At 45.4% G+C, this 19,579-nt stretch overlaps 1 protein-coding gene across 1 annotated transcript; it reads left to right on the top strand.

The window, feature by feature from the left end:
• Positions 1 to 16,896: 16,896 nt before the first annotated feature.
• Positions 16,897 to 19,134, top strand: LOC129697666 (zinc finger protein 239-like). Its single transcript, XM_055636376.1, has one exon. It carries the CDS (start codon positions 18,112 to 18,114, stop codon positions 19,132 to 19,134), a length of 1,023 nt encoding a protein of 340 aa, XP_055492351.1. The 5' UTR covers positions 16,897 to 18,111.
• Positions 19,135 to 19,579: the final 445 nt, after the last annotated feature.

The raw sequence follows: 19,579 nt of genomic DNA, 5'->3' as shown, positions 1-19,579 counted from the left end.
AGATGTTCGTCTTCTTCAGGCTGACGGTCAGCCCGAAGTCCTTACATGCCCAATAGAAGTGGTCCATCAGTGACTGTAGTTCCTGCTGGGTGTGGGCCACAACTCCGGCGTCGTCAGCAAACAACATGTCCCTGATGAGAGCTTTGCGTACTTTTGTCTTTGTTCTGAGGTGGGTGAGGTTGAAGAGCCGGCCATCTGATCTAGTACACATGTGACGGAGGCGGATATGATAGTGGCATTTAATAAGCTTTTTAGATAGGCATATAGATATGCAAGGAATGGAGGGTTATGGATCACATGTAGGCAGAGATTAGTTTAACTTGGCATCATTGCGGGCCATAGATATTATGGCCTTGGTCCTGTGCTGTAACTGAGTCATGGCTTTGTATGCAGGCGCCCCCGCATTAGAAGGGATTGTGTTTCTGGAAAACCGTCCGTATTGTGATTTCATGTGACCCTATTTCCCATTGAAATTGAAGTTTACAACATACACTTAAACTTGGTGGCCTTGTTTCAGACATATTGAGAGTCAACAATATGGAAAAGGCTTTCGGGGAGGGGGAAGGTTAAAAAAACTGCTAGACAGCAAAAGGAACATATGACTCTTAAAACAAACAGCCATATTAGCTGTCCATGCGCCAAGAAATACGAGTTGAATAAAATAAATGACAATTTGCATTTCTTTTGCTTTTTTTTTTTAATTGTTTTTCCCCAAAAGTTCTGTAAATACAAATTTTATTTCATATCTTGGATTTTTGAGTACTGATTTGCGAAATTTCCATAAAGGTGAATTGCCATAATCTGAATGGCTGTAATGTGAGGGTTGCACATGCTTCAACCATCACAATTCTATGCCTGGACACCAGACTTGCTTTTAAAAAGCATGCTGGCTAAATTGAACTTTAAATAGATTGTACCACATAAATATTTTTATGGCTGGCTTTGTTAAACTTTATCAGAAGAATTATAAATGCTGAAATAAGATTAGAAGCTAATAAAACACTAAATAAAAGACATGTACCATAATGGTATGCCAAGCATTTCAACTGCATTCTTTTATGCAGATTTTAGCAAGACCCAAACAGAACCAGCTTTAAAGTGTTTATTCCAGCAAAAGAGGTAATGTATGTCCTTCTTATTGATCAATGACTGCCACTTAATTTTGATGTGAATATCTAGAATTCATCTCCAAATTCTTCTTCAAGGGAAAAACTGAGTTGTTTCTAGTCTTTTTCAAGGAACGTTTGGGAAAACTGGCACCAACTTTCAGTCACATAGCTGCAGTGAGCTCTCATTGGATGTGACTGAGAAACCAGATTGTCTTCCAGTATCTTTACACTGTATATTATTGATGGACAAACAGAAAGGTATGCAGGTCACATTGCTAATTTCTACAGAGAGATATACTGTACGCAATCAATGTAAAGCTACAATTCTCTCCCCACAGATTAAATGCTAATTCTAATATTGCCCATTTTTTGTTAGAGGGAAGCAAGAATTGGTTTGATTGAAAACATTGGGCCAATAATATAAAAGTTTTAGATAAATAAGAACTGCCAGTCTGACATTCTCATAGCGGCACATGATTCACACTATCAATTACAAACCTGTTAAAGTCTGTTTCACTCATGAGGAAGAAACCATGTGCTTACTGAGCAGCTTCAACGTCAACAGAAAAAAAAATTCTGATCCATGGATCATATTTTACTGACTTGGGACTAATTCAACAATTCTCTGTTCAGCTCCTGGGCCCAATGAAAATTTCTGGTAGAGATAAAATTGGTTTTGTGACTCATTTGGTCTACGTCAGTGCACAGTGGTACCTCTTGGCAAACTACCTGGCTCTGGGCTTCTGACCTCCTGTTTTATGCCAACTATGCACAGCATTTCCATCACTGTTTTATAAGTGTAGAAATACCACCTGCCAGCTGCTTCTATAACATGCAAACTATTATTGCAGTTAGCCCACATACCATGAACATTAAATTTGCTCACAACTGATTTCACAACTATGTAAGATTCTCAACAGTCAAAAGGAAGCTATTCTCCTTTTGTAATGACCTTTCCAAAGCCATCAGAACAATGCAAATGCCTTATTTTCAGTTCCACCCTTGCATTGTTGCAAGTTCCAGTATATTTCTCTACAAAAAGCCTTCGATCTTCCCTATTTTATGCTCCCTCTCCCCCTCAGTTTGCCACAGAAACCCCATTTGTACGTGCAAGTGGGGATTTTGTTACAAGGATGTAATAATGTAATGGAACCACTCACATAATAAGCGAGTTTGGTACCTCGCACGCGCAATGAATCATGGGATTTGTCAAAGGTCATTTTGCGATAAACAAAGAGCGTAGCTAGTGGTTGCGGACGCAGCGCTGTATAAACTGTGTGTACGTAGGAACTGTGTAAAAATAACATTTTTGGTCCGATCTTTCTTCATCTTTGTATCTTATATTGGATATGGCTGACCCAAATGATGATGATATGACAATGGATGATTTTCTGCGATGGAAAGTCGAAGCTTTGAAGCATTTTTTAGCGGACAGGGGGTTGAAAAAGACAGTATAAAAGACGAACTCGCTGCTCTTGCTCACGCTGCATCGTACATGAAGAAGCACGTGCTACCGACTGCCAGTGAAGAAAAATGTCGTCATGCTGATCAATACTCTGGAAATGTGCAGAAAAAAGTATTCCCGATCCGATGAGCGAACTGAAAGATGGGTGGCTTGGAGAATCGAAAGGAATAAACTTCTGGCCTTCCACATCCATCGTTGAGCTGTCAATTCATCTTGCCAGCTATGATGACACTAACCAGCCAGCTCCTTCACTGAAGTCTCGCCTGCTTGGTGACTACAAAGAAGGTAAGGCCTATAGCTATTTTCAGATTTAAATTCAACTTTAATTGTCATTGTCAGTGTACAGTACAGAGACAACGAAATGCAGTTTGCATCTCCCTGGAAGAGCGACATAGAATATGATTTCAATAAATAAATCTATTTACATGTATACAGACATAGTATTTTTCCTGTGGGAGGAGTGTCCGGGGGGGGGGGGGGTGATTGGCAGTCACCGAGGTACATTGTTGAGTAGTGTGACAGCCGCAGGGAAGAAGCTGTTCCTGGACCTGCTGGTCCGGCAACGGAGAGACCTGTAGCACCTCCCGGATGGTAGGAGGGTAAACAGTCCATGGTTGGGGTGAGAGCAGTCCTTGGCGATGCTGAGCGCCCTCCGCAGGCAACACTTGCTTTGGACAGACTCAATGGAGGGGAGCGAGGAACCAGTGATGCGTTGGGCAATTTTCACCACCCTCTGCAGTGCTTTCCAGTCGGAGACAGAGCAGTTGCCATACCATACTGTGATACAGTTGGTAAGGATGCTCTCGATGGTGCAGCGGTAGAAGTTCACCAGGATCTGAGGAGACAGATGGACCTTCTTCAGTCTCCTCAGGAAGAAAAGACGTTGGTGAGCCTTCTTGACCAGAGTTGAGGTATTGTGGGTCCAAGAGAGGTCATCGGAGATGTTGACCCCCAGGAACCTGAAGCTGGAAATACGTTCCACCTCCGTCCCATTGATGTGGATGGGGGTGTTCGTGCCGCCCCTAGACTTCGTGAAGCCTACAATGAGCTCCTTGGTCTTCTTGGAGTTATGGGCCAGGTTGTTGTCAGCGCACCATGCTGCTAGGAGCTGGACCTCCTCCCTATAGGCCGACTCATCGTTGTTGCTGATGAGGCCAATCACCGTTGTATCATCTGCATACTTGATGATGGTGTTAGTACCATGTACAGGTGTGCAGTCGTAGGTGAAGAGGGAGTAGAGGAGGGGGCTCAGCACACAGTCCTGTGGAACGCCGGTGTTCAGGGTGAGGGTTGAAGAGGTGTGCTTGTCTAACCTAAGAGACTGGGGTCTGTTGGTTAGAAAGTCCAGTATCCAGTTGCAGAGGGAGGGGTCGATGCCCAGGTTACCAAGTTTGGTGATCAGTTTAGAGGGTATAATGGTGTTGAATGCTGAGCTGTAATCGATGAACAGCATTCTTACGTCAGTGTCTCTGTTGTCGAGGTGGGAGAGGGCGGAGTGAAGTGCCGTTGAGATGGCATCCTCCGTACTCCTATTCTTGCGGTAGGCAAACTGATAGGGATCCAGTGTGGGGGGCATTTTGATGCTAGATGGCCGAATGAAGTCCTTTTTCATCCCATATCTGATGATTCGGCAATGTGTATTTTGAAAGCAGACTGTACACCTTCTGAAAGAGTACGGTAAACCCCCCATAAGCCATGGGTGTGCATCAAGAAATCATCTGGGATTATTCATTCTGCTTACTGCAGCTGTCTTGCTGGGTAAATTGCTAAACTTACGTTTTCATTCACTGGTGGTAGTGTCATACAGTTTTAGTTGTCGTAGCATATCTACATGTGTCTATTGATCATTAAATTCTCAAATAAAATAGGACAACTTGTGATTTAACACGAGTGGTAATAACAGCTAGTACTAGTACTGGTAATACTCGTTTGTGAAATGAGCAATATTTGTAATGTTTTCATTTATCGAATGCTTGTACAGATGTCCTTTTGTTTTTAGATGCATCCCGTGCAATTACAGCTGCATTTGTACACATAAGCATGATCTACAGCAAAAACACGTAAACACTTGTTGTCTGGTCCATCGTCAACATGTTGGTCAACATTGGTTTGCGTTGCTGTCACCGATTTTCTCCTTTTACTTGAAGGTTTTCCATCTCTGCGAGGGAGAGCACGTGGGGACCTTGGGGAGTTCGATAACAAATAACCAAGATTCAGGACCGGGTCTGGATTGAGCATTGTTGGCCCACTGGCCAGAAAATGCTTAGAGCACATGGGGTCTGCCTTTGGGGTCAGGCTGCCAATTCTTGTCCATTCGGTTGACCAGTTTGGTCCAACGCAACTGGGCTGCTCCATCCCTCTTCTCTATCGGAAATGGGTAGAGTTTGAAGGGAGGTGGGCAGAAACAGTTTCCCGTTGAAAATTTACAGTTGTGGCTGTCACACACATTCTGCATCCACTTATTCAGGTGATACGTGCTGCGCCCAGAGTCCAAAACTGCACAAATGCGCATGACTTTGCCCTGTAACATATACAAATAAACTAGACTAAGTGGGAACCGTTGGATCCCAGCATCACACGGGAGGGCTGGACCCCCAACCCAATATTCCACCTCTCCACCAATTCAAATATTGGTGGCCAATTGGGGGGGGTGGCGTTCTGGAGCGCTAGTATGGGTGTTGCGGGCTGAAGGGACTGGTTTCCAGAGGGCTAATATGGACATTGTGGGCCAAATGTATTCTTGGGCTGGCGGCTCGTTCTCTCAAGCCTGTTGTGCTGGCAGCTCACCCACTCACGGCTGGTGGGCTGGCAGTTGACAAACTAGTGAAATTGTTCTTTTTTTTGTGTCAAGCATATCTGAAAAGATAGCAGCAATCCAGTATATTAAGGTTGGGCCATTCCAAATAATTCTATTGTTATCTGACACTACTGCATGCTTCTCAGCACAATATTCAGCTGGGACGCTGAATATCTTTTGGTAAGATCACAGCAGCAGCACAGAAGGTGATCAGTCGTTTTATTAAGCCAGGGTAAATGTTTCTTTGTATAACCTGTTCATCTGAATTAGTCCATCCTTCCTATTTCTCATTCTCACTCTCAAACAACTACTTGGCTAACTTTTGAAAGAATTTATAGACTTTGTAGCCAGAGTGGTTTATAACAGAATTCCACACTATGTCTAACACTTTTGTTTTAACAAACTCTCTCATTTATTTTATTTTTGTGATTATTTATATTCCTGTTCTTTGGTTTACTATATTGCTGCATTTTGCAAATAATTTATTACCACTGTAAATAATTCATCACATGTTTGAAGACTTGTATCAGGACACCACTGATCTTCTCAACTGATAAATGAAAGCGCTAATTTCTCAAATCTTTTAATTGGAAACCTTGTTCCCAAAGTGAACCCGTGTTACACACTTTTTTTAAGTCATAGAGTCATACAGCATGAAACAGGCCAAGTTGCCCATGCCAACCAAGATCCCCCATCTACACTTGTCCTAACTGGCCACATTTGGTCCATATCCCTCTAAACCTGTCCTTCCTACAAAGCAAAGGAAAGGTTGAACTGCTGAACTGGGCTTTACCTGAAGTCTTCTTCAAGTCCAACATTGCTTTGCGTGTTAATATGGAACACATCAACAATTTAATTTATCTTTTCCATGGCCTTTCATATTGTAATGACCCAAAAAATTGAAAAAAATGCATTTTTAATGAATATGCTGCTCTGTATAATCCACTGTCAAAAACAGAAAACATTTTTTTGGTAGCCTTGATGTTCAGGACTGAAGATACATTATCGTGTATCATTAATTTTCACTAGCCTTCTCATTTCAGATATACAGTACTTTGAATTATGAAATAGATATATTTAGTTTACATTGTAGTGTTCAATGTAGCACTCCTTCCATAGTCAGCATATGAATATCAAAATGCAATTGATGTAGCATCCTCTCACCAATGAATTCTTACTGATGCTTGATTTGGATTGTCAAGGCGATTCGGAGCTTAAGCTAACATAGACAAAAAAGCTGATTTCTGCATCTGAGCTGAGAGTGACGCCAATGTCCCTAACAACAAAGCAACATTAATGAACTGTATTTAAGAAGGAACTGCAGATGCTGGAAAATCGAAGGTACACAAAAAACCTATTAATGAACTGTAGTTAAACTTAGAATAGAGGAAAATCCTCCTTGCATCACACATATCTCAAAGGAATATGGTTGCAACTGCTCAAGTCCAATCATTTCAGCCTCAGGATATATTTGCAAAAAATCTTCAGACATATTGTGGGTCCAATTATTTAAGATGGCTTGTCAATGACCTTCCCTCCATCAGATCAAAAATGCAGATGTTCATTTCTGACTGAAAAATGTTCAATTCCATTTACAACTCTTCAGGAAATGAAACAGTGTGTGCCTACATGTAGCAATACCTTCAAGGTCGGCAGAGGAGCAGCAGTTGAAGGAGCGAGTGCAAGGATTGGCTGCAGAAATGTAAGCCCTTGGTGAGTTTTTTCACTGTTTTTCAGTGCAGGACATTTAAAAACCAGTCAGGGCCAGCCTGCAACACTTACCTTCAAGGCAGTTGAAGGAACGAGTGTGGGAATTGGCTGCCAAATCTAAATTTGATAATTGGTCCTAAAGGACGTCATTACAACAGCTGGTCCCAGCATCCTCGCCATCTTCAACAGCTCTCTGGCCACTGGCACTGTACCTACCTGCTTCAAGCATGCGGTGGTCCAACCACTCCTGAAAAAACCTAACCTCGACCCCACCTTGCCAGGTAACTACAGACCTATTTCTAAACTGCCTTTCCTCTCAAAAGCCCTTGAAAAGGTAATTTTAAATCAACATACCTTACCTTCACCAAAACACTATCTTGGAAACTTTCCAATCAGGTTTCAGGGCTCACCATAGCACACAGTCTGCCTTGCTGAAGGTACACAATGACCTACTCCTCACCATTGACTCCGGCGACTGTGCAATCCTGCTCCTTCTTGACCTCAGTGCAGCGTTTGATACTGTCGACCACACCATCCTAATTGACCGTCTCCGGTATGGGGTTGGTATTGATGGCACTGCCCTAAGCTGGTTCATCTCCTACCTCAAAGGTAGGAGTTTCTCGACTAACATAGGCAACTCTTTCTCCTCCCCAGCTAGCCTCTGCTGTGGGGTTCCACAGGGTTCCATCCTTGGCCCCATTCTCTTCTCCCTGTATATGCTCCCCTTAGGCCAAGTCATTGAAAGGCACGGCATTTCCTTCCATTGCTACGCAGATGATACCCAACTCTATCTCCCCCTGAAGTCCAAAAAACAATCTAATTTGTTTAACCTTACCCACTGCCTCGAGGATATAAAGTGTTGGATGGCCCAGAACTTCCTCCAACTAAACGAGAGTAAGTCTGAGGTCATCCTCCTCGGCCCCTCGGACTCAATCAAAATGATAGCAGGCAGCCTTGGAAGCCTTACCCCACTACTCAAACCTCACGTCAAAAACCTTGGCGTGATATTTGACTCAGCACTGAAATTTGACAAACAAATCAATGCCGTGGTAAAAGCTAGCTTCTTCCAGCTTCGGATGATAGCTAAAATAAAACAATTCCTCCAGTTTGATGACCCGGAAAAGATCATCCACACATTCATCTCCTCCCGCCTAGATTACTGCAACTCCCTTTACACTGGCATCAGCCAATCTTCCCTGTCCCGCCTGCAACTGGTCCAAAACGCCGCAGCGAGACTCCTGACGGGCACCCGAAAAAGGGACCACATCACCCCGATCCTGGCCTCTCTCCACTGGCTCCCTGTGCGGATCCGTATAAACTTCAAAATACTCCTCCATGTCTACAAAGCCCTCAATGGGCTTGCCCCCACCTACATAAAAAGTCTTCTCACCCACCACTCCACCTCCAGGCCTCTCAGATCATAGAAACATAGAAACATAGAAATTAGGTGCAGGAGTAGGCCATTCGGCCCATCGAGCCTGCACCGCCATTTAATATGATCATGGCTGATCATCCAACTCAGTATCCCGTACCTGCCTTTTCTCCATACCCTCTGATGCCCTTGGCCACAAGGGCCACATCTAACTCCCTCTTAAATATAGCCAATGAACTGGCCTCAACTACCCTCTGTGGCAGAGAGTTCCAGAGATTCACCACTCTCTGTGTGAAAAAAGTTCTCCTCATCTCGGTTTTAAAGGATTTCCCCCTTATCCTTAAGCTGTGACCCCTTGTCCTGGACTTCCCCGACATCGGGAACAATCTTCCTGCATCTAGCCTGTCCAACCCCTTAAGAATTTTGTAAGTTTCTATAAGATCCCCTCTCAATCTCCTAAACTCTAGAGAGTATAAACCAAGTCTATCCAGTCTTTCTTCATAAGACAGTCCTGACATCCCAGGAATCAGTCTGGTGAACCTTCTCTGCACTCCCTCTATGGCAATAATGTCCTTCCTCAGATTTGGAGACCAAAACTGCACGCAATACTCCAGGTGTGGTCTCACCAAGACCCTATACAACTGCAGTAGAACCTCCCTGCTCCTATACTCAAATCCTCTTGCTATGAAAGCCAACATGCCATTCGCTTTCTTTACTGCCTGCTGCACCTGCATGCCTACCTTCAATGACTGGTGTACCATGACACCCAGGTCTCGCTGCATCTCCCCCTTTCCCAATCGGCCACCGTTTAGATAATAATCTGCTTTCCCGTTTTTGCCACCAAAATGGATAACCTCACATTTATCCACATTAAACTGCATCTGCCAAACATTTGCCCACTCACCCAGCCTATCCAAGTCACCTTGCAGTCTCCTAGCATCCTCCTCACACCTAACACTGCCCCCCAGCTTAGTGTCATCCGCAAACTTGGAGATATTGCCTTCAATTCCCTCATCCAGATCATTAATATATATCATAAATAGCTGGGGTCCCAGAACTGAGCCTTGCGGTACCCCACTAGTCACTGCCTGCCATTGTGAAAAGGACCCGTTTACTCCTACTCTTTGCTTCCTGTTTGCCAGCCAGTTCTCTATCCACATCAATACTGAACCCCCAATGCCATGTGCTTTAAGTTTGTATACTAATCTCTTATGTGGGACCTTGTCGAAAGCCTTCTGGAAGTCCAGATACACTACATCCACTGGTTCTCCCCTATCCACGCTACTAGTTACATCCTCGAAAAATTCTATAAGATTCGTCAGACATGATTTACCTTTCGTAAATCCATGCTGACTTTGTCCAATGATTTCACCACTTTCTAAATGTGCTGCTATCCCATCTTTAATAACTGACTCTAGCAGTTTCCCCACTACCGATGTTAGGCTAACTGGTCTGTAATTCCCCGTTTTCTCTCTCTCCCTCCCTTCTTAAAAAGTGGGGTTACGTTTGCTACCCGCCAATCCTCTGGAACTACTCCAGAATCTAAAGAGTTTTGAAAGATTATTACTAATGCATCCACTATTTCTGGAGCTACTTCCTTAAGTACTCTGGGATGCAGCCTATCTGGCCCTGGGGATTTATCGGCCTTTAATCCATTCAATTTACCCAACACCACTTCCCGACTAACCTGGATTTCACTCAATTCCTCCATCTCCTTTGACCCGCGGGCCCCTGCTATTTCCGGCAGATCATTTATGTCTTCCTTAGTGAAGACGGAACCAAAGTAGTTATTCAATTGGTCCGCCATATCCTGGTTCCCCATGATCAACTCACCTGTTTCTGACTGCAAGGGACCTACATTTGCTTTAACTAATCTCTTTCTTTTCACAGATCGGCCGACTTGGGGTTGCTGAATATCCCACGGTCTAGGCATAAGCTCAGGGGCGACTGCGCTTTTGCGGTTGCAGCCCCTAGACTGTGGAACAGCATCCCCTTTCCCATCAGAACTGCCCCCTCCATCGACTCTTTTAAGTCAAGACTAAAGACTTATCTATACTCCCAAGCCTTTCCCGACGTCCTCTGAGTGAGGACTACGTGGATATATGTATGTAATTTGTTTTGTTGTGCTATTCTTATGTCAAATGTAAAGCACTTTGGCCAACGAGAGTTGTTTTTTAAATGTGCTATATAAATAAATGTGACTTGACTTGACTTGGTAAGTTAGTTAATTAATAAATCAGTTAATTGATCAGCAAATAAAAGTAGGGTTCGCTCTAGGGGAGCAGCCTTGTTGAGGTAAAGTGTGAGTCTTTGGCTACACTTGAATCAGTTCTGCGTGTCCGATATTTAAACTTGTGACATATTACAGTGCAGAAGGAGGCTATCGCCAACAGAGAAGGGAATAGGTTTCACTCAACTCTGAGTGTGTCTCATTTGTATTTTGTGATTTGGTCCACGGAAGTAATGGCAGGCAAGTTGTTACAGTGTCTCTCCTGCAGGATGTGGGAAATCAGGTGCTTCTGAAACTACACCTGCAGAAATTGTGTCCAGGTACAGCTCCTGAAGGACCGTGTTAGGGAACTGGAATAGCAGCTGGATGACCTTGGGACCATCCGCGAAACCGAGTTTCCTGGACAGGACCTACAGGGAGGTTGTCACACCAAGGATACAAGAAGAGCAAAAGGTGGTGGACAACGAGGAAAAGAAGTAAACATAGAGTGTATGAACCCCCGGTGGCTATACCTATTGAAAACAGGTACGCCTTCTTGGGAACTGTCGCAGCGGAAGACACGTCATGTTTGAGTGGCAGCCAGGGCTGTGACTCCAACCCTAGTGCTGAGGCTCAACGAGGAAGAGTGACGTCAGGCAGAGTCATAGTGGTGGGGGACTTGATAGTCAGAGACTTCAGGATGGTGTGTTGCCTCCCTGGTGCCAGGGTCCAGGACGACTCGGACTGGCTGCACGGCATCCTCAAGAATGAGGCGGAGCAACCGGAGGTTGTTGTGCATGTTGGCACAAACGATATAGGTCTGAAGAGAAAGGAGGTTCTGCAACACGAGTTTACAGCATTGGGTAAAAGAATTAAAAGCAGGACCTTCAGGGTAGTTTATTTATTTATTTATTTATTTATTAGTTATTTATTTCGGACAGAATAGAAGAATAAAAAGCAAATGTGAAACAGCATACAAAAAACAAAACACAAATATTTATAAAGTGTCATAAACAATATCTATAAATAAGTAGTGATCTCAGGATTGCTTCCAGTAACTCGTGCTAGTGAAGATAAGAACAGGAAGAACAGGATTGGTGAAATTAATGTGTGGCTGAGGAGGTGGTGCAGGGGGCAGGGATTTTGATTTCTGGATCATTGGGATCTCTTGTATGAGATGACCTGTACAAAAGGGACGGGTGGCACCTTAACTGGTGGGGGACCATCATCCTAGCGGGCAGGTTTGCTAATGCTACACAGGAAGGTTTAAACTAGTGTTTAAGAGGGAACTGCAGATGCTGGAGAATCGAAGGTTACACAGTAAAGCTGGAGAAACTCAGCGGGTGCAGCAGCATCTATGGAGCGAAGGAAATAGGCAACGTTTCGGGCCGAAACCCTTCTTCAGACTGATCGGGGGTGGGGGTGGGTGGGGACAAGAAAGGGAAAAGGAGGAGTAGACAGAAGGCTGGAGGGTGGGAGGAGACAGCAGGGGAGCTGAGGAAGGGGAGGAGACAGCAAGGACTAACAGAATTGGGAGAATTCGATGTTCATGCCCCCGGGGTGCAGACTCCCCAAACGGAATATGAGGTGCTGTTCCTCCAATTTCCGGTGCTGCTCGCTGTGGCCATGGAGGAGACCCAGGACAGAGAGGTCGGAGGCGGAGTGGGAGGGGGAGTTGAAGTGCTGAGCCACCGGGAGGTCAGCTTGGTTATTGCGGACCGAGCGGAGGGAGGTTTAAACTAGATTGGCAAGGGGGTGGGATCTCGTACAGGACAGAGGCACATGAGAGGCTAGAAGTTGGGAGGTCATGTTGCAGTTGTATACAACGTTGGTGAGACCGCATTTAGAATATTGGGTTCAGTTCTGGGCACCATGTTATAGGAAAGATATTGTCAAGTTTGAAAGGGTTTAGAAAAGATTTATGAGGATGTTGCCAGGACTAGAGGGTGTGAGCTATAGGGAGAGGTTGAGTCGGCTAGGTCTCTATTCTATGGAGCGCAGGAGGACGAGCAGGAATCTTATAGAGGTGTGCAAAATCATGAGAGGAATAGATCGGGTAGATGCAGATTTTCTTGCCCAGAGTAGGGGAATCGAGGACCAGAGGACATAGGTTCAAGGTGAAGGGGAAAAGATTTAGTAGGAATCCAAGGGGTAACTTTTCCACACAAAGGGTGGTGGGTGTATGGAACAAGCTGCCAGAGGAGGTAGTTGAGGCTGTGACTATCCCATAGTTTAAGAAACTGTTAAACAGGTACACGGATAGGACAGGTTTGGAAGGATATGGACCAAGTGCAGGCAAGTGGGACGAGTGAAGCTGGGACATCGTTGGCTGGTGTGGGCAAGTTGGGGCAAAGGGCCTGTTTCCACACTGTATCACTCTATGACTGTATGACCTGGGCAATATTATGATTTGGACATTTATGTGCCAAGTAACAAGTTTTGAAATTACCAACTCCAATGAGACAGTCTAACCACATGGACTTGGCTTGCAGTAATGCCAGTGAATGACAAGTTTTCAAACATCAACATCCTGAAGATCAATACTGACAAGCAACTTAACTAGAATAGACACAAAGTTGAATGACAACAAAAGGTGATCAGAGACTCCACAACTTTCGACAAATTACCTATCTTCTAATTCTAATTACACCAAGCCTTTTTAAGATATGCAAATCCAAGTCAGGAATATGATGCAAGGCCCTCCAAATGCCTGGATGACCAGAGCGCCAACAACATTCAAAGTGTAACACCATACAGCCCAAAACTCCCTGCTCAATCAGCCCCAATACCTTTCATCTTAATAATTCACTCCTTCCACTAGCACCACATTATTGATTGTAATGCATGCAATTTATGACAGATTTGTCCCTTATCTCATGCCAGTGTCATTCTACCATGCAGTTATGTGTATTTCACAGAACCCGAATTTCCACCTGTGGTTTCTCAAAACAATTCTTGATTAAGAATCCTGTGACTTGGAGATTGACTCTTTCAATTTAGGCACTATCAATCTTCTTGCACATTCTCAGAATTTAACAGAACATTAACCATCTTTGTATATGGGGACTTCCAAATGTCTGTTAAAGAAATATACACTGTCCACCCTTCTACTCTGTGATGGCTGCGTTAAGTCTGTCTGCCATAAAATCTATATTGGTCGGCATTGAGAGGTTCTGGAAACAATCCTTCACTGATTGTGGTTTGGACCAGGCTGAAGGAAGTACAGATTGTCAGTTTATCAATGATGAGAGAATGGATGGGAGGGACAGACAGCTGGAGGCTGGCAATCTGACTTTTAATCCTCCTTTTTGTTATTCACCAAGTAAACCAATAGCAGTATAACCACCAGTGGAAGGAACCATGCCTTTTGATGATGGACAATGAGAAGATCATCACAAAGCATTATTTTCCACCAAAGCATCCCAAATAAAATCAGCCAGGGTAGCAGCTTGCAACTGGTAAATATGCAACTAAATATTTCATAACAGAAATAGGTATAAGTTCTCTCTTAAATTACAGCCATTCTGGTTTGGAGAAAGAAAATCAAGATAACCCCAATGACCGACGCACTATGTGTAACTTTGAGATGAGAGTTGCAAGAAAGCAACGTGATCTTTCTGCTAGTCCCAATTTATCCAATGTTGCCACTTTACTAGTTAGAATTATACAGCCCAATTTGTCCACACTGATCAGTGGGCACCCTTCATATACATCCCAGCTCCCAATACTTGGTCCATAGCCCTCTATGCCTAGGCAGTTCATGTGCTCATCTTGATACGCAATTGCAGTCATTAATCCAGCTTTAATCACACTTTCAGGCAGGGCAATACAGGTACTTACCACTTTATGGGTGATGGAGGTCAGAACTCTAAGCTTCACTTTTACCTTATAACCATGTCCGCTAATTTTACCTGTCTCTGACATAAGGAATTGTTTCTTGCAGTGTACCATATTTATAGCCTTCAATTTTATATACCTCATACACGACCACTTTTAACCTCCTCACTCCAAGGAAGACAGGCACTAGCTTCTCCAAAATCTCTTCAGAATTGAACTGCACCATCTCAAGCAACGACCTTGTATATCTCCTTTGTACCCTCTCCAATAACATCAAACCCATCCTGTACCTTGTTGACCAGGACTGCATGCAATACTTTAGTTGGAAGTTTGAATAGGTTTTATAAACTTGGAACATAACGCTTTCTATTTCTGTATCAATGCCATGACTAATGAAGGTCAGAATCCAATATGCCTTCTAAACAACATTATTTACCTGGCTTGCTACATTTAAGGATCTATTGACTTGTAATCCAAGGTTCCTTTGTTCTTCAATACTGTTTGAGACCCTGCCTTCATGATATTGTAGGTTTATTAGTTTTCTGATTATATTTGATAGAAGTTTAGAAAGTGAGAGGCATGGATTGGGTAGATTTATATATAGGGTGGCTCAAAAAGCCATTTGCACCCAAAAGCAGCCACACCCTGTGACTTTGACCAGCTCTGGATGACTGGGAAAAGGAAAATAACGGTGATACGGTGACCATTAAGGCAGTTCAGCAGTGCATTGTGGGCAGTTCAGCAATGCATGAAAGACCTGGCCATCTGCTGCAGACAGAGGTATGAGTCATAATGTTTTGTGTCATTGGACTTTGAGCCCTGGGACGGAGAGGATGGATTGCACATCCTTACCAACGACGATTGCACAACTGACATCACCGATCTGGATGGTCAACTGACAGATATGGTAGATGGTCAGAGTCTTTCTCCCGATGATGAAAATACCACATACCAAGGGCCATAGCTTTAGAGTGAGCGGAGGAAGGCTTAAAGGATATCTATGAGGCAACTTTTGTTTCTTTTTACAGAGAGTGGTTGGTGTGCACTGGTGAGATTGGTAGAGGCAGATATCGTAGTGATATTAATAAGGCCTTACGCAGGCACATGAGTATGCGGGGTTTCAGGGATATGTATCATGTGCGGACAGATGGGATTACTTTAGTTTGGCATCATAGTTGGCAATGCTATGCGGTTCCTTGTACCGCATTATTCTCTGATCCTGTTATTCTCCTTTGAATGTTTCCTACGGTGCAGATAGATGCTTCCAACATTCCTTTGCCAACACTCTCATTATATTGGCCTTCCCCATTTTACCTCCATTGCGTTTCCTTTTCCTTAGCCACTTAAATATAGTTATGGTCACTATCTCCAAAATGAACTCCCCTTCCTCGACTTGACCAGCGACACTCCAATCACATCCCTTCTCCCGATGATCTACAAAAGTGTAAAAAATGTTCACGATGTTGGGGGAGTCCCGAACCAGGGGCCACTGTTTAAGAATAAGTCAAGTCAAGTCAATTTTATTTCTATAGCACATTTAAAAACAACTTTCGTTGACCAGAGTGTTTTACATCAGTGCAGGTACTAACGTGGTACGTACATAGATCTAACAATACATACAAAAATACATACATACAGCGCTCCCTCAGAGGACCTCAAGAAACGCTTGTGAGTAGAAATAAGTTTTAAGTCTAGACTTAAAAGAGTTGATGGAGGGGGCAGTTCTGATGGGAAGAGGGATGCTGTTCCATAGTCCAGGTGCTGCAACCGCAAAAGCGCGGTTGTCCCTGAGCTTATACCTGGATGTTCAGTAACCCCAAGTCGGCCGACCTGAGGGACCTGGAGGTAGTATGGTGGGTTAGTAGATTTTTGATGTAGGTGGGGGCAAGCCCATTAAGGGGTTTGTATACATAAAGGGGGAGCTTGAAATTGATTCTGAACCGCACTGGGAGCCAGAGGAGAGAGGCCAGAATCGGGGTGATGTGGTCCCTTTTTCGGGTGCCCGTCAGAAGTCTCGCTGCGGCATTTTGGACCAATTGCAGGCAGGACAGGGATGATTTGCTGATGCCAGTGTAGAGGGAGTTGCAGTAATCAAGGCGGGAGGAGATAAATGAGTGAATGATCTTTTCAAGGTCATCAAATTAGTGGAATGGTTTTATTTTCACTATCGTGCAAAGCTGGAAGAAGCTAGCATTTACCACGGCATTGACTTGTTTGTCAAATTTCAATGCGGAGTCAAATATCACGCCAAGGTTTTTGACGTGAGGTTTGGGTAAGGGGGTAAGGCTTCCAAAGCTGCCTGCTATCGTTTTGATGGAGTCCGAGGGGCCGAGTAGGGTTTGATCGGTTGTTGGGTTTCAGGTAGATAGAGCTGTGTATCATCCGCATAGCAGTGGAAGGAAATGCCGTGTCTTTGAATGACTTGGCCTTAGGGGAACATATACAGGGAGAAGAGAATGGGGCCTAGGATGGAGCCTTGTGGAACCCCGCAGCAAAGGCTAGCTGGGAAGGGGAAAGAGTTGCCTATGTTTAGAGAAACTCCTATCTTTGAGGTAGGAGACGAACCAGCTCAGGGCAGTGCCATCAATACCAACCCCGTACCGGAGATGGTCAATTAGGATGGTGTGGTCCACTGTATTAAATGCTGCGCTGAGGTCGAGAAGGAGCAGGATTGCACAGTGGCCTGAGTCAATGGCGAGAAGCAGGCCATTATGTATCTTCAACAAGGCAGACTCTGTGCTGTGGTGGGCCCTGAAACCTGATTGGAAAATTTCCAGGATGGTATTTTGGTGTAGGTAAGGCATTAGTTGATTTAAAATTACCTTTTCAAGGGCTTTTGAAAGGAAAGGAAGTTGGAAATAGGTCTGTAGTTGCTAGGCAAGGTGGTGTCTAGGTTAGGTTTTTTCAGGAGGGGCTGGACCACCGCGTGCTTGAAGCAGGTTGGAACAGTGCCAGTGGCCAGAGAACTGTTGATGATAGCGAGGATGCTGGCTATCAGAGAACTTACTGACAGCCAAAGAGTTTACGTGGCAGGAGTAGCGAGCAGGGAGATGGGATTTTGAGTGAGAGAAAGGGAGAGATGCATCGAATATAATTGCGCTATGATCTGATAGACAGGCATCAATAATTTCTATGTTACAAATTGGGAGACCAGACAAGAGCACCAGGTTAAGTGTATGGCCAAGCTTGTGCGTGCGTCCAGTGGTAAGTAGAGTCAGATTGAAGGACTCAACCAGGTTCATTAATTCACTCACAAGAGGCTTAGTAGGACAGCAGACATGAATGTTAAAATCACCAAGAATCAGGACCCGGGCAAATTTGGGCAACAAGCTAGCGATAAGATCAGCAAATTGTGTGACAAAGTCCTTATACATTTTTGGTGGGCGATACACAAGAACAATTAAAAGTGGACAGATTAGACCAACTATAATTAGTTGATGTTCAAAGCTGGAGAAATGATCAGCGTTCAGGTTGCGGCAGCTATTATCATAAAATGCCTTAAGAAAACTCCTTGCAACCTGTATATTTTGTTCTGGATAAATTGTGGACTGCTCCGACTGCGGCAAGAACTTCACCACGGCGCATGAGGTGAAGAGCCACCGGCGCGTGCACATGGGCGAGAAGCCCTATGGCTGCTCCACCTGTGGCAAGAACTTTGCCTGGTTGTCTGGGCTACGGCAGCACCGGCGGGTGCACACGGGCGAGAAGACCTATGTCTGCTCCACCTGCGGCAAGGGCTTTGCCTGCTTGTCGGGGCTACAGCGGCACCAGCGGGTGCACAGCAGTGAGCGGCCCTTCACCTGCTCCGACTGCGGCAAAGGCTTCAAGTCGTTGCTGGACTTGATGCAGCACCTGCGCCTGCACACGGGGGAGCGGCCCTACACCTGCAGCGACTGCGGCAAGGGCTTCACCCGCTCCAACAACCGGAAGGCGCACCAGCTCTCCCACACCAACGAGCGCCCCTACACTTGCGCCCAGTGCGGCAAGGGTTTTACCTGCTCCACCTTTCTGCTGTCCCACCAGCGGGTGCATACTGGCGACCGTCCTTTCCACAGGCCCTTCGGTTGCTCTGACTGCGGCAAGGACTTCAAGAGGGCAGACCAGCTGAAGAACCACCGGCGGGTGCACAGCGATGAGCGACCCTTCACCTGCTCCGACTGCGGCAAGAGCTTCAAGACGACGCATGCGCTGAAGAACCACCGGCGGGTCCACAGCAGTGAGCGGCCCTTCACCTGCTCGGACTGCGGCAAAGGCTTCAAGTCGTTCACGGAACTGAAGGTGCACAGGCGCCTGCACACCGGGGAGCTGCCCTACATCTGCAGCGACTGCGGCAAGGGCTTCACCCATTCCGACAGGCTGGTGAAGCACCAGCACACCCACACCAGCGAGCACCCCTTCACCTGCGACCAGTGCGGCAAGGGTTTCACCCGCTCCTCCAGGCAGCTGTCCCACCAGCGGGTGCATGCCGACGACCGTCCTGTCCCCAGCCTGGTGTGTGAAGAGCAATTTGCAATGGCCTCCCACGCCCTGTCTTACGAGCACGTGCATACTAGTGGCCAGCCCTACGACTGCCCGTACTGCGGTGAGGCGTTTGACAGCTCGTGGAGGTTGCGGCAGCACCGACCACGCGGGTGATCACGCCGGCTCACAAAGCGGCAAGCGTTTCAAGAGCGCACGGGGGCTGCAGGAGCACCAGCAGATACACACCGGAGAGAGACCCTTTGTGTGCGCTGAGTGTGGCAAGTGTTTCACCCGCATGTCCAGCCTGTGGCAGCACCGGCGTACCCACAGCGGTGAGCGTCCCTTCCCCTACCCGTCATGTGGCAAGGCTGCGACATGGAGAAGTAGACATGGAAGAAATGGGTAACTTTTCAGGTCGAGACTTTTCTTCAGTCTCGACGTGAAACGTCACCCATTCCTTCTCTCATGAGATGCTGCCTGTCCCACTGAATAACTCCAGCACTTTGTGTCCTTTTTTGTAAACACGTATGTGCAGTTCATTGTTTTTAAACCATTCTGGTTAACCATCTCTACACCGTAGTGGGCGGCGCGACCGACGTCGCAGCGGCCTCAGCAGTCC

Source organism: Leucoraja erinacea, chromosome 5 (genome assembly GCF_028641065.1).
Source record: "Leucoraja erinacea ecotype New England chromosome 5, Leri_hhj_1, whole genome shotgun sequence".
Taxonomy (NCBI): domain Eukaryota; kingdom Metazoa; phylum Chordata; class Chondrichthyes; order Rajiformes; family Rajidae; genus Leucoraja; species Leucoraja erinaceus.
This window is presented reverse-complemented; position numbering and strand designations above follow the sequence as displayed.

Excerpts from the sequence above, each read along its gene's own strand:
- LOC129697666 (XM_055636376.1), top strand. The coding sequence starts at position 18,112 with ATGGGCGAGAAGCCCTATGGCTGCTCCACCTGTGGCAAGAACTTTGCC.